Below are 16,369 nucleotides of genomic sequence, written 5' to 3' on the forward strand. Positions count from 1 at the left end.
TCTGAAGATTTTGTTACAGAGAATGTTGACAAACGCAACGAAGAAGCGGAACATCCTTATTTTGTTTTTAAAAATCAAGGATAAAATATGAAAAAGGGGTCCAGCAAACTGGGCCGAATTGCTGCCCCCCAAATAAAGGCGTCTGAAACGATCGCTTTTTTGGAATTTTTCATTACTGAAAATTGCATTGCAAGCAGATTCGTTGAACTACTACATATAACACATTCAAAACAGCAATTTTTATGAAAGCCATATAGCTTTACATAATTGATTATCAATATCTCATTATTTTCGTGAGAAGTCCTAGATTAACAGGTATTTTCCGATTCTTATGTAGGTAAGATAAGATAAACTAAAATATTCGGAAGGATGTAAATTTTTTCGTCCCAAACAATTCTTCATGTTAATTATTGACAATATAAAACCAACATAAAAATGAGAAAAATATAATTTTTACTGTGTTAACACATTCAAACAGGATATATCACATTTTGAAGATAGCTTTGGATATAGATCCTTCTTTCAGTGCTTTTATGGCATCCTGATATTCTTTCAGTGAAAAAACTTTAATGCCTAGACTGTCGTAGTTCAGGTATCTGAAAAAAGATTTTTGCAAATTACGAATAGAAAAATAATAATCAGGAAATAAATAATGTTTTTAATTTAAATAATTTGGAACATTTGTCTTGTAGAACCAAATTTTTTTTTTAAAGAATGATGAAGTTTCAAATACCTATCTCCCATTGCTTCAACCATTCCTATGGAGTTCGGATAGCTGTAAGGATTTATATTCACTCCAATTATTTTTAATTCTTTAGCATAAATTTCATAAGGAGAAATCCTGTGAAAAGAAATGCAATTGAAAACAAAAAAATTAAACTACATGTCTTGAGATTTAACATTTGCTGAAAGTGGATGTCCCAAATTAGATACTCACAGTGAACATCTCAACAATTTAAAGATTTAGAGAAAATATCTTCAAAGACACATTTCAGAATAATTAGATATCGTAAATATTTTACTTCATTTTTTCTGAAAATTACCATTTCGGAGATACCTACATACAGTGTGGAACAGCCAAATGGAATAAATTCGATAACGGATAAATGAGGGCGTGTTGGGACGCTTGGACACGTCGATTTGTATTTTTAACTGCGCATCTTTTTCAAAAAAAAAAATTATATAGGGTGCGTCATGTGACAGTGGCCAATACCAACTTTCTTATTTTAAACGCAAGCCCCTGTATATTATTAATTTTTTGGATTCTTCAGAAAATTCTAGACATAATTCATGTACAATGTCCTATACCTATCTTCAACTGTTTCGGAAATATTAAGTATTTTCAGATTTATTACAAAAATTAACATTAACAATAGAATACGCCCATGTGATGATGATTCACAAAAATGGCAAACCTGCGCACTCTCCAGCATCATACAGGCCCATAAGTCTTCTCCCAATCCCTGGAAAACTATTCGAGAGAATACTTCTGGAAAGGTTACATCAAGACCATGAGACAACAGATCTTCTTCCTGACTACCAATTTGGTTTCCGTCAAAGGATGTCAACGTCACACCAAGCACACAGGATAGTCAACGTCATCTCAAATTCTTTAGAGAGTAAGCAATATTGCAACGGCATATTCCTGGATGTCTCAAAGGCGTTTGACAAAGTGTGGCATGCAGGCCTATTGTACAAGATCAAGAAGAACTTAAATCACAATTACTATCCCATTCTGAAATCTTACATCTCTGACAGATACTACTCTGTTAAGTTCAGTAACGAACTATCTGGGTATTTCCCAATCAAATCTGGTCTACCCCAAGGAAGTGTACTGGGACCGTTTTTGTATCTTCTCTATACTGCTGATTTACCGGAAACTCCCGTCACAACTATCGCCGCATTTGCTGATGACGTTGCAATACTTTCATCCAATGACGATCCCATTCTGTCCTCCACAAATATCCAACTACACCTAGACCAACTCAGCAACTGGTACAAAACATGGAGGATAACTTTGAACCAGAGCAAATCAGTAAATGTAGTTTTCACCCTAAGAGACAACGCCTGTCCCAGAGTAACCCTGAATGGAGTCTCCTTGCCGAAAAAGACTGAGGTCAAATACCTGGGTATGCATCTGGACCAACGGCTCACATGGGAGAAGCACGTGCAAGCAAAACGGAAACAACTAGACATGAAGCTCCGACAGATGTATTGGCTTTTGGGAAGAAAATCGAAGATGACCATGCAGAACAAAGTGACAGTGTACAAGGCAACTCTCAAACCAATATGGTCTTACGGAATTCAACTGTGGGGTTGCGCGAAGCCATCCAGAAGGAAAATTATCCAAAGGTTCCAGTCAAAAACTCTCTGCTTAATAGCAAATGCACCATGGTACGTCACTAACCAACGACTGCACGAAGACTTACAGATCCCTTACATCAACGACGTTATAGAATCTACTTCATCCAGATACCAAAATCGAATACAAGGTCACTCAAACGACCTAATACAAAACCTCTACATGGAAGGACCCCAAAATAGAAGACTGAAGAGGACATGGCCCGAAGATCTTCCACAACACTAAAATAGTGCAAGTCGAGTAGAAATGTCACTGGACATTTCACTCTCATGTTGTCTCTCTTATCACAATTACTTAATACCTGTAATGAGTAGATTGTATATTAAGCAATAAATGACAAAAAAAAAATATATCCAACTTATATAAGGTGTTCCATTTTAAGAATGAAGTCGAAAAGTCAACATCTTTGAAACGGATGATATTTTTGATAAACCGATAAGGGGATGCTTTTAGACAAATCTGCGGGTAAAAAACTGCGCTGAAAAATATTGTGTGTTCCATTTAGAAAACACCAACTCTCCTCTAAAATGGTAATTAATTTGTATGATCTGTAATGAGTATCATATGCCTAAACAATAAACATTACTGAAAAAAAGATTTTTCGAATATCTCGAACAGAAACCAAGATATAGCGAAATATTTGAACTATTTTTCAGAAGCACCCTGTACCTCGAGAACGAATCAAGATTTCTATGCTTTCTGCTTTCGAAAGGAGAGATCAGGGGGCCTTGAAGATTTTTTCTCAAAGCCTCATAGTTCTCGAGATTCTCTCAGTGAGCATCGAATTCGGGACAACTTGTGTAGGTATATTAGGAAGTTGTCAGTAATGAACAATGCTTATGCTTACGATATTCTTCCATGGGGTGGTGCTACACCAAAAATAACGAGTTTTCCTCCTTGATTCAAGAGACTTATACCATGTTCAATCGCAGGTGGATATCCACTGCATTCAATGATGAAATCGAACAAGAACTCGGAATCTTCTGCTTGTTTCTTCTTGAGTTGATCAGGTGTGATGAGAGTGAAACCAAGATCTGAGAAATCAAAAGATATCAATATAGTATTGCATCTCGGAATTTCTTGGTTCAGTGGCGTACCCAGACATAAGCCTTGGGTGATAAAGAGTTATGAGCGAAAAAAATATTGATTTTTCGTTTCCAATGTCCTTTAAATTTACAAACACATCTTGAGATTGATTTTCAACTGTCGAAGTGTGTGCTGTTGTATTCAAAGGCGAAAAACTTGAAGATTCGCCTGCATCAATTTTCCTTTTTTCGGAAAAGTTTTCTTGAAGAAGTAATTACTCCAGTACCCACCCCCATTTTTTCGCCTTTCTGCTTCCTTCATATCAGTGTAATTCATCTATGGTGAAGTAATGAATATGAAAATGACAATAAAAATGTTTGTGTAACTGCTGATAAAATATCTGTGCCAGTCGATAAGGTTAAGAGTTTAAGAGTAGCTTTAGCTAATCTTCGCTTTTTCAGGGCAAATGAATGTACATATGTTGAATAAAGTCAATTTATTATTATATTTAGCTGAACACACAATTCCTAAGGAAGTGCCATCTTCGGTCTCTTCCCTTCTTTTGTTTTCGAGTTATAAGTGAAAATTGAAAAAAAATGGCAATATCGAAAACATTTATATCTCCGCTAATACTGATGATAGAGCTCTGAAATTCAAATATTCCATAGGCACTTTTTTAGGTCGTTTTTAAGTGTCGTCCTCGTCTTTTTAGCAGGATTTTTAATTACGAAGCTATGAACCAAAGTTATGTTTTTTTTAAATGGGAACACTGAATTTCTGTACCATTTTTTGAGAGGCTAATTACTTTTGAAGGAAAAAAAATATTAGTTCTACACTCACTTAATTTCTTCAAGCCGTTCAATCTGGATTGGTTTGGCTCTGAGATTGTCACCTTTCGATGGCCATGTAGATGTAGAGCACAAGCCCACAGATTACCTATAATACCAGCTCCAGTGATCAGAATATTTTTTCCTACTTTGATTGGACTAGCTAAGTCCCATCCGTGTGATAGACATGATAAAGGTTCACATAGAGCAGCTGAAAAAACAAAAATAATTTTTATAAACAATGGAGTGAACAAAAAATGTAATAGAGTAAAAGTCCCAACGAAAATACGACCCTCCTCCCAGAACTCAGAAATGTAGAATTTCCGATTATTAAAAAAAAAACAGGTCAACTTCTATTTTTAGCAGGACGAATTTCTATCATGAGTTTGTTCCGGAAAAACCACCCCTATGAAGATGGCATAAACCCTCGGTATTTTTTGAATAAGGGAGGGATGTCGAATGTTTGTTGGTTTGAAAATTATTTATGTTCTGTACACAACCCAGTAAAAAATTTTCAAAATCGGTTCATTATTGACGAAATAATGTAATATTGATCTTACCGTCAAAAATGTTGAACAGACAGTTGAAACGACCAAACTTAAAAACAGAAGAGATTTGAAGAATCCAAAAATAATTTTCAAGTTCTGTATAAGGGAGAAAATAACCACCTGAGGATGGCAACAAACCCCAACAATTTTTGAATAGGAAGGAGAAGTTGGATGTGGTTTAGTTGAGACATTTTTTCTGTTCTCTAAACATCGCAGTAATACATCAGCCATCTCTTTCCTATTAAAAAAAATTTAGAGTTGTTGCAACGCTCTCATTCAGGTTGTTTTTTCGGAACAATGTTTCTCCCTAATAAAGAACTTGAAAATTATTTTTAGATTCTTCAAAATTCTTAGGTTCTTGAGTTTAGGCGGTTCAAATGTCTGTTCAACATCAATTTTTGACGGTATGAGTTCAATATAATAATAATAATAAAACACTGCAAAGATGGAGAGAAAAGCCCCTACATGGACGACATTTCAACGAGGTGAACCAGGATCATGTCGACATTGAAGCGTCGAACTATTGGCTCACATCAGGTGCGATGTATCCAGAAACGGAAGGATTTCTTTTAGCCATCCAAGATCAAGTGATCTCAACAAGAAATTACTGCAAGCATATCATAAAGGATCGAACTATTACTGACGATCGATGCCGATATGGGTGTCCAACGAATGAGACAATCCAACATATAACGGGAGGATGTCAAATGTTTGCAGGAAATGAATATAAAGAGAGACACGATGCAGTAGGAAAGATACTACACCAAGAAATGTCAACCAAATTAAAACTAATTAATTCTGAAAAAGTACCATACTACAAGTACCAACCGGAAAACATCCTGGAAAACGAACGATATAAGGCCCGGTGCACACATCCGACTTTTGCAGTTACGACACCCGTTGCGGTGTCGTACCTATTCAATGCACACTACATACGACACCGTCATGGTTGCGGAGCCGGATCAATTCACTTCAAAGAAGAGCTCAATATCCAATTCCCTCTCGGCCATTGTGCGAACTCACGACAAACGTCGTATGTGTGCGCAGGCCAATTTGGAATAGAGTACTGAGAGATCGCATGTACGACTGCGACACAGTTGCGGCCTAGAGGGACATGCTACCAAAAAACGACCGTAGGCTGGCAGTTACGACGTCGCAACAGCACGGTGGGTAGTGTGCATGCTCCCATTTGATTCTTTGTACCACAGGCCGCAAGTACGACACGACGACGGTGTCGTAACTACAAAAATCGGATGTGTGCACCGGGCCTAAACTGTACTGGGATCGTACAGTTTTGACTGATAAAACAGTCCCTCACAACAGGCCAGATATACTCCTTGTTGATAAACATCAAAAGGCAGCAATACTCATTGACGTAGCAATACCTAATAACAACAACATGCGTCAAAAAGAGGTCGAAAAAATTTCAAAATATAGGGACCTCGAATTTCAGATTAAGTGCGAGAACTATTCCAATTATCATCTCAACAACAGGAATAGTACCCAAAAATCTCAAGAGAAATATCAAGCAACTAGGACTTGGTGAGTATATATGTAATATAATGCAAAAAGCTGTTCTTTTAGGTACTGCAAGGACTATGTGAGAAAATTCCTAGGAAGCGAAGGACAGGTCCAAGGATCGTGTGTAAGAGGACCAGAAGTTCGACGAGAACCAGGGGGACCCCAAGGACCGGACACGACCGAGCTCTACCCTTCTGATATTTTAAATATCTGGGATTGAGTGAATGTTCCTCTTAGCGAGGAGTGAGAAGCGAGGAGAAATCCTACGCGTATAGGCAAAAGTCGGGGAAATTTTGCCAATAAAAAACTAGATTATCGAAATATTGATGATCTCAAGATATGCAATCCATATATTAATCATCTATGAGTCATAGCAGATGCATCTTGCAGTAGACTTACGAGATCACCAAATGCTCACCTTGTTCTAAAGTTATAGTCTCTGGAAGTTTGTGGACTTGTGATTCTGGACAAACGACGTAGTCTGCCCATCCTCCATCTTTGAATATACCAATTGTAGTGTTGATTCCGCCCTTCTTGCAGAAATGAGGATTCCCATCGTGACAAAAATTACATTTTTCGCATCCTCTGAAAGAAAAGATAATAAGTCACAATTTTGAAATAGTCGAAATAATTTCTAATACCTATATTAGAGACAAAGTAAGTCTATATATACAGGGTGGCCATTTGAAAACGAAACAGACGAGATTACAGACGAAATAAAGTTTTTCGATAGAAATGCTCGGACAGGTCGATTTCCGTTTCGAGGGGGACAACTTAAGATGTAGGTTACGGACGCATAGCGCTTCAACCCTTGCTACTACAACCCTCACCCCCAAATTTTGAATAGGGAAGATGGGGTGAGTGATACCTCATTTGAAAGGTATTTTTATACTGATTTCAGCACAGTAATTGTTTTTTCATTTTATGCATTAGTTCTCGAAATATTCTCAACTAAGTATTTGAAAATGAAGTGGTGTTTTCGTGGCACTTGTAGTAATCGACATTTTGAGCTTCAAAACAACCATGACTCTTCCTTCCTAACTAACTAACGCATGAATATTTCGAGAACTAATGCATAAAATGAAAAAACAATTACTGTGCTGAAATCAATATAATAATACCCTTAAATTGAGGTATCACTCACCCCATCTTCCCTATTCAAAAATTGGGGGTGGGGGTTGTAGCAGCAAGGGTTGAAGCGCTATGCGTCCGTAGCCTACATCTTAAGTTGTCCCCCTCGAAACAGAAATCGACCTGTCCGAGCATTTCTATCGAAAAACTTTATTTCGTCTGTAATCTCGTCTGTTTCGTTTTCAAATGGCCACCCTGTATATATATATATATATGTGGTGTTCCGATGGTAGACAAATAACTATATTATTCATCCGGTGACAGCTTCTTTATTATTATAAAACATCCGTGTACAACAACTACCATATGATTCTCTGTATACTTCTCAATTAGGACTTTTTAGGTACACAAAGTTACCAGAAGGTATAGCATCAAGTCCAGCTGAATGTCAAGAAATCATAAAAGATATTTTAAAAGGTATTCCAGTATTCCACATACAGTTGTGTATATCGATAATATTTACTGTACAGGTACGTCAGATAGTGAACATTTGAATATAGGAACTTGAACAAATTTTTGAACGTTTAAATAATTCAGAACTTCGAGTGAATGAAACAAAGATGAATTTTTCAGATCAAGGAAAGAGATATTGGGATATCTTTTGGATGAAGGTCTTAAACCTTCACCAGAAAAAGTTAAAGCTATATTAAATTTACCAGTTCCTAATTCAAAAAGAGAACTGCAGGCGTTTTAAGGGTTGGTTAATTTTTATGGACCATTTCTCAAGAGCAGAGCAGATAATTTGAAAATTTTATATGACTGTTTGAAAGATAATCAATTTCATTGGAACGATAGGTTTTATAAAGCGATAGATTGGGTCAAAAAAATGCTTACATCAGGTGAGATTTTAGTTCCTTTTTCAACAGGGAGGTCCATTAGTTCTCTCTTGTGATGCTAGTTTTGTAGGTCTTTCAAGTGTATTAGCTCATCGTTTTCCGTATGGAGATGAGAAGCCTATAGCTTTTGCGTCTAAAATTATACCCGAAAATGAGTTACATAGATCAATATTAGATAAAGAAGCGGCAGCAATAGTATTCGGATTTAAAAACTTTTATCATTATTTAATTGGAAACGAAGGCATTGAAATATATTTTTGGAGTTTCTAAAAAGATAACTAAAATAGTTTAACATCGTTTGTTAAGATGGTCATATTTTCTGTCAGGATTTCGTTGTACAATAGAATTAGTTCCTTTATCTAAGAATGGAAATTCAGAGGCTTTATCTAGATTGCCTATTTCAGATACAACTAGGGTTTTCGACTCAGAAATCAATAGTTTAAATTTTCTTCGAAATTATTGTAAACTGATAGATATTAAAATGGTACAGAAATATACTCATGATATACTTTCGAAAATAAAACGTAAACTTTTATTCGGTTGGAATGGAAATATTTCGGAATTAGAAGGGGAGGAAAGGGTGTATTATTGTAAAAAGAGATGAACTGAGTTTAGAAAGTAATTGTATTCTATGGGGTTTAAGAGTAGTAATACCGAAAAAATTGGGAGAACCAATTTTCCAACAATTTCATGAAAGTCATTTTGGAATTGTGAAAATGAAACAGATCGCTCGTTCATTCTTTTGGTGGCCTGGTTTAGACACAGAAATTGAGAAATTGGTCGACTCTTGCGAACTATGTGTAAAAATAGAGTAAAGTTAAAGAAAGTAAGTACCATGCAGTGGCCTTCTCCATCTGAGCCATGGTCAAGAATTCTAGGACCTTTTTACGGACATATGGTTTTATGGACATTGATGCTCAACGTAAATGGCCTGAAGAAAATACTACATAAAAAAAAAACAATTGAATTTCTGACTCAGTTTAATTTTATAATAATAAAGAAGCTGTCACCGGATGAATAATATAGTTCCATATCTATGTAGGTAATGTTTCAAGTGGAAGTCCTCTTAAAAGTATTTTCGAAATTCTTTTTTGTTTGCTTCAACTTAAGGCTAAGAAAATTTTCACAAAAAAAGTTGTGGCTACGAATTATTTCTAAGATGGTATAAGTTTTGGGCGCTCTTTCTGAAGTGTACCCTCATTTTTCAGCATTCAAAGAAGCATAAGTTTAATTTTTACAGTATAAAAGTTTTTACGGAATTACATCATTCTTTTTCGGAACAACTTAGAGATTTGATGAAAAATCGAAAATCCTCCATAGCTCAGTAATCATCCACTTTTGACCTCCAGTTAATTGAACTCAATTTGTTTCAAATGACGTCTAGTATGTCCCTTTCAAAGAATCACGTCAAATTACGAAACAGCCTGTATATAGATATAAATGTGGTTAAATGTTTCGTAGTTTATTTCTGAATTGCTTCTTCGTTTTCAATTAAATTTTTGTCTTATTCGATGGTAATATAGGTAATTCGAAACTCTGCTCATATGTAGAACTTTTGTTGGTGATTTTCAAAAAAGGTTTGCCTGTATACTTACATATTCGGATCTACGCTAACTTTGTCTCCTTTCTTAAAATCTGAAACTTCTGGTCCAACTTCTTCTACAGTTCCTGAAAATTCATGTCCAAGAATAAGTGGACGATCTGGGTTGCATGGAAATTCTCCCTAGAAATAATTGATATTGAATGCTTTTGAACTATGAAATAGTAATTATTGAAACAAATTAGTAGAATGTTGATAATATTCGTTTGAGAATTAAGAAACATATCTATAAATGTGATAAGATAGATACGTCTTAACCTTGTTCCTAGGTCCTAGATTCCAAAACAATTCGGAAATTACAAATTTCATAACGAATAGATAAGGATGTTAGTAGAAATCCTCAGCATTACAATCCAGATATTGATTATTCAGACATCGAGGATTATTTTGCTTTTGTAGATTTGATTAGAAGTATTTTTTGCATTTACCTACTCATTTTTGAGAAAAGTATTAGGTAATGCGCGTGGTTAGCGACAAAATTAAAAAATGCAACAGTCAATTTCATTACTGTCACATTAAATATTTCAACTTGAAGAAAAATAAAAACTATGATCTTCTAAAATGAGGTATTAAATACAATGCATGGATAGTCGAAAAAATGAGAAATTAATCAAAACGCAGTGCCAGAATTAGGGGTGAAACAGTGAAGCGACCGTTTCAGGCGCCTCTATTTGAGGAGCAGCAATTCGGCCCAGTTTGCTGGACCCCTTTTTCATATTTTATCCTTGATTCTTAAAAACAACATAAGATTGTTCCACTCCGCTGCGTTTGTCAACATTCGCTGCAATAAACATCTCCAAACCGCCTATACATATAATAAATAGAACATGGCAGTTCAATTGATATAAACAGAATTCCCTTTTACTCTCTTCGAAGAGGGATTTCAACTATACATTGTCATCAAATTTTGCAATATGTTGGTTCCACTATTTTGCAACTTATTTCTAAATTTCAGTTGGATTGGAATTGATATCCCTCAATTAATGAGAAAGCAAAGTTTCATATTGGTATAAATATTGGCCCATTAACAAACTCAACCGAAATATTCATACCCTGAAGTTACCATGACAATTCCAAGTCTCTAAAGTTCGAGAGTAATTGTTCACACGACCGGAGGACGATTGAACAAACATGCAGAAGTGATTTTGATTTCGGATTCTTCCTCAATCATTTGAGACCACTATCAGTTCGAAATTCGTAAAGTAAAGACATTTTTGTAAAATGGTTGTTCTCCTGGAACAAACGCGCAAAAACAGCTGCTATTGAGATTGCTAAAAAATTTAAAAAATGCTTTATTCTTTTTTTTTGATTGAGTGGCACCACACCTGAATTTCAAATTCATATTTTCTGTTTCTTTGTTGAATTGTCTTTTCGGAATGATTTTTCAATTCATTTAATCGTGTCTTCTCACTAAAATCACCGCATATTTCTAAGGATTAATAATATTTAATCAGTCTAGACAGTAGCTCATGCCTACACATTATTATCTGCGGAAAGAAGGTTTCATTAAATACTCCGAAAATATTCTAGTTCAACATTGTGTCAAACAATGAACCACAACACAAGATAACAATACACTATCGACTAATTTCAGCTTGACGTTTCAGGAATATCTGCTCTTTCCTCTCTTCGTTATGTTTCAAAGATATGATTAATAACTTTTCGAATTAATAAAGATTGTAAAGGAGCTATATCAGTTGTATATCGTATTGCGAAATGTAAGTTGAATTCTTATTAGAAATTATTTCAATAATGCTTTTACGCGATGAATTTTCCTAACAAGTGTGGAAAGTGATACTTTTCCGCAAGAGATTGCAGAACGACGCGCAGCGGAGTTCGGTCAAGCTGTCGAGTGCGGAAAAGGCACTTTTACATGAGTTGGGAACAATAATTATCCTACTAGCGTAAATGAAACACTTCCACGGAGAGTTTTCGTCTTGATAGCGACTAGCATTATAAGAAATAATGTTTTTCGGCAACCGTCCGCGAAGTGCTCACTTCCCGGACGCTTTTTCTCTGAGAAAGTAGCATTTCCCGGAAAGTACGTACTTCCCGAAGTAGCATTTTCCGGAAAGTACGTACTTCCCGAACTAGGCCGGAAAAGAATCACGTCGTTCGTGTCATTGTGAATATGAAAATCTTGGTAGGTATATTTTTAATAAATGCAGTTGATCATTACCATAGCAACCGAGAAAATGGCTGACAGTTCATATGAAATTAGTTGTCAACAATTTGTATGTTTTTTGATCGCAATCGCAATAAATTATGGAAAGCAGCAGCAATAGTGTTATTCTACACGGTTGCCGAAAAAATATTGTACGCAACATGCCCGAAAATGGTTTTTTGGACTCACAGACTTCCAGGACGAGCGTAAGCGTCTATTCGTTCAAAAAAACCCTAATTTCCGGACTTGTTACGTAAATTACTATTTTGTGCGCTCAACCGCATAGAAAAAGTTTGAATTTTATGATGATGGCGCATAGAGACATGCCAAAATTTTATGATTGATCGACTCAAATACTTCCGTGCGGAAAAACCCTTGCTATTCACTTTCCGCATGCATATGCGTGCGGAAAGTGAATAAATAGCAGGGCTTTTTTCCGCACGAATTTGGAAAAGTACTACTTCCCAAACGTCAATGCGTGTGAAAAGTAATACTTTTCGTTTCTACATAAAAAATACCTGTTTCATGTTATTTATTTTCAGCAAAAATATTCTTTTATTCATTTGATTCCTACAAACACGTGGAATTTCATCCTTTTGATATGTTTGATAGATTTTCCACAATACGTTTTGGTTGACTTGTAGTGAATACTGTTGTTTTAGAAAATTATTGAGTGTGAAAATAATTTGATATGCTTTGAGGCTTCTTTCAAAATAAATTTCTATATATGTTTGACGTCTTGATCATCAGAAGATTTTAAATTTCCTAGGATTATCAGAGATAGAAATACTTTTGTTGATAATGATGACCGGGATTCCAAGAGCCGTTTCAGAGACAGTGACATCAAATTGATCCGCGTATAAGATACTTAGGTCAATTATAAATCATAGGTATTTGCATTATTACAAATAATAAAAGGTATTAGCAGAAAAATATAAAATAACGTTGTTTATAAATCTGTAGGACAAGTTAATTTATTAGAAAATTATTATTAGAACCAAGGGCGCACCAAGGACTAAATTTCGTATAGGGCTTAATCGAAATAATCCGACATAAGATGAGATATGAAATTTTTTTTTCTTTCGAAATAAAATGAATACGTATAACAACAAACCTATTTTAAATATTAGTATGAGCAAAGGAAACTGAACAATCTATCAAATTACAAAATACATCAGACGATGTTCTTCTTTGGCAAGTTCATGTTCAATTTTTTCCGGATCGATATAAATTTCTTTAGAGATGTTTAACAAGCGTGATAGTCTATTTTCCGATTTTATCGATCCACAAAAATATATCAAAGCTAACAAAAATTGCTTGTGTTAGTTCTGTGAATAATAGCGTCAAACCTTTCGACCACCATGTTGAACATAGCATTTTCAATCCCGTTTCTTTCGAATCGAGACAAATCTTCCCAATATTTTTCTCTATAATCAAGAAAGTACGATCGTAAAACCTTACTCCGGCATCTATTCTCTGGAGAAATAATGCCCTGAAATTTCTCTCATTTTCAGTTGGTCTCTCTTGAATATTGAATGGACCAAATTCTCTGTGTACTTCCTAATAGTGATTTAAATTCATCCTATTCCTACATAGGTATAACTACCTAATGAATTATGAAATAAAATTCCTATTTTTCCTTAAGTAATGTGGCATTGGGTTTGCCGGTTGAGAGGCCAAATGGCGAATAAAAAGTGGGACAGTATCAAAATTATAAATAATTTGTGAAATATTCCAGAGGAACCAACAATGATCTTTGCAATTGTAATGATACTAATTTGCATTACATACTCGCCAGAAAGTAAATAAATACTTAACTTTGTATTAGGATAATTTACATCTCTTACATCATACATCTGAGCTATATGAGTTTTTAAAATAACGAGGAAATATTGGGTTTTAATTGCTTCGTTGAATTAATCTGCTTCTCTCAATTTTGTTTCGAGATATGACCAATACGGTTCAAAACATGTTCAATTTCAAACGTGTTTTCTGAATCATTAAAAAAATTCAAGATTATTACAAATCACTTCTGGTCCTGATGAAAGTGAAAAAATTTGAGTGAAAAACATGCTTACCATACTTAAATGAAAAAAAAAAACTTTCACGTTCTCATTTGAATAGTGGTAAATGAATTGAAGTGATGAAATGAATTTGAATTGATTTCAACAACATGATCCCGGTGTTTGAAAATATTAATGAAAATTTGAAAGAAAACAAAATAGATATATGAAATAATGAAAAAGAAACATTTTTGGTATACCTAACAATAGATAATATTCCTATTCTTCAAGTCAAAGCTCTAAACTTCAGTTCAGATTTAATAAATTTTCAGAATAGATTTGAATTTTAAGTCTCAAATGAAAATTACATCTAACATTGTTTCAATTCGAAATATTTAAATAATTACTCTACTTCCAATGTCAAATGTGACATAAAGCTTTTAGGTAAAAGTAATTAGCGATAATATACAGATGAAGCTCATGAAAATATGTGAAAATAATATAAAATGACAGAAAACCAAACGATAACTCACCTGAATTATATGTAGATCTGTTCCACATATCCCAGCATACGAAACTCTGATCAATAAATGCTTGGGATCAGTTATGGAAGGCACTGGCAGTTCAACGTGGTTCAAACTCTTCTTAGACAGGTCAAACTGTATAGCTTCCATGTTTTTCATCGTGAAAATGTGTTTCCCGACTGCCGCTACAAGTGAAAATCCGAATGCGTGCGAAACTCTCCTAACCAGCGCAATTATTCGAATTTGTCAAGGTTACGGGACCGTATTAGAAGCGCAATTGGTCGGATCGTAGCGCCCGAAGGACCAAATCGGCTGAATTAGACACGACTAGAAACAACGCTTGAATTGAATGTCAGTAGTTGCAGTTTCGGTATCTCTTGAGATCCAAACAGCTCGTTGGCAAATTACTTTCTCATCAGGTTTTTCGGTATGAGAAAACTTCGATCGATATGCTGGAATTGAAGGGAGAACGGAGAGGTGAATGACTGAGGGAAAAAAGAAATATGATGGATACTCAAGGGCTATACAGGGTCTGATTAAGAACTGCTTTCATTGTCAATTTTGAAGAAATTCTTCTCCTTTAGAATATTCATCACCATACGTCATTTGTTCATTTATTCCTCAGAGTAATGAACATATACAGAGGGAGTGGGTATACTTACCCAATTCTTATATCCTCAACATGGTTATCTAGACGTTCCCAAATTGTTATATTTTTCAAATGGACAATGATATTATAGGTACTATGAAAAGGGTAAATTTCATGGAACGAAATGAAATCTATTTTGAATAATATGTTTTCGATATTTTCCTTTTGGCATCCATGGTCATTTTTTATTTTAGATACTTCTAATTATTCACTTATATATTTAATACAAAAATAATCATGTTTAACGTGCGCTCTTTGTGTGAAATATCGTATCAAAATTTGGTCTATGAAGTGTGTTTTTAATCCACTATATCTGTCAAATTTTTTAGTACATGTTGGAGACAATACTCGCTCAGTGAAAATGATGATGTATGCTCCTCTATCTATGTTTATGACTCTGAGATATACACATCAACCTGTTTTACTTTACCTATAGGGCCCAATTATTTCATTCTGAACACGGTTTTTTCATAGTATATCAATAGATCTAGGGGCAAAAGTGGTATTTTTAATCCCTAGTTTCGTAAGTGGTTTAGAAATATTTTAATCGCTCGGTGTATACGCTATTTTATATACTTTGGAAAAAAAAGTAGAAATGCATATCATCATATCATATGTATCTATGACCAGTCCAAAATAATGCCTTCTATAACAAATAATGAATTTGTCCAAAAAGTGTAACATTCGAAGTCTTGTAGGAGTAGTGTGCTAGTAGTATTGTTATTATACCTATTTCTTTAAAAAACACTCAAATAATCAGAACCTCTCACGTAGATAAAGTAACCAGTAATAATCATAATAAATTTTATTTATACCTTATACAATTCTGGGCCCTTGGCGCATGAATAAGCAAGCGCTCAAAATCTCTCAAAATCGAGTCAGTGCATTCCTCGAATTTTTTAATAATAATAATAATATTATACGCCTTAGATTTGAAACTGAATCACTAATCCCTAATTTCAGGTACTTTCAAACACTAGAGATCAAAAGTGGTTGGAGGGATGTCAATTACTATAACAAGGGTAACTTACCCTAGGAGGCAGTAGTCTACTGGACATCATGGACCTACGAACATAATTCAGAAGCTACGCAAGGTGAGTCATAGGTCTACCTGAAATGGTTTTTTTCTAGCCATCTTAGATCGAGTGATCTCAACGAGAACCTACGACAAACATATC

At 34.8% G+C, this 16,369-nt stretch overlaps 1 protein-coding gene across 1 annotated transcript; it reads right to left on the reverse strand.

Moving 5' to 3' along the window:
- Positions 1 to 432: 432 nt before the first annotated feature.
- On the reverse strand, positions 433 to 14,951 carry LOC123675248 (D-altritol 5-dehydrogenase-like). The gene is made up of 7 exons (XM_045610595.1): positions 14,552 to 14,951; positions 9,847 to 9,974; positions 6,703 to 6,869; positions 4,229 to 4,426; positions 3,210 to 3,396; positions 734 to 841; positions 433 to 596 (listed from the first exon to the last, which is right to left on the reverse strand). Exons 1-7 carry the CDS (start codon positions 14,699 to 14,701, stop codon positions 485 to 487), a joined length of 1,050 nt encoding a protein of 349 aa, XP_045466551.1. The 5' UTR covers positions 14,702 to 14,951; the 3' UTR covers positions 433 to 484.
- Positions 14,952 to 16,369: the final 1,418 nt, after the last annotated feature.

This window comes from Harmonia axyridis, chromosome 3 (genome assembly GCF_914767665.1).
Source record: "Harmonia axyridis chromosome 3, icHarAxyr1.1, whole genome shotgun sequence".
NCBI lineage: Eukaryota > Metazoa > Arthropoda > Insecta > Coleoptera > Coccinellidae > Harmonia > Harmonia axyridis.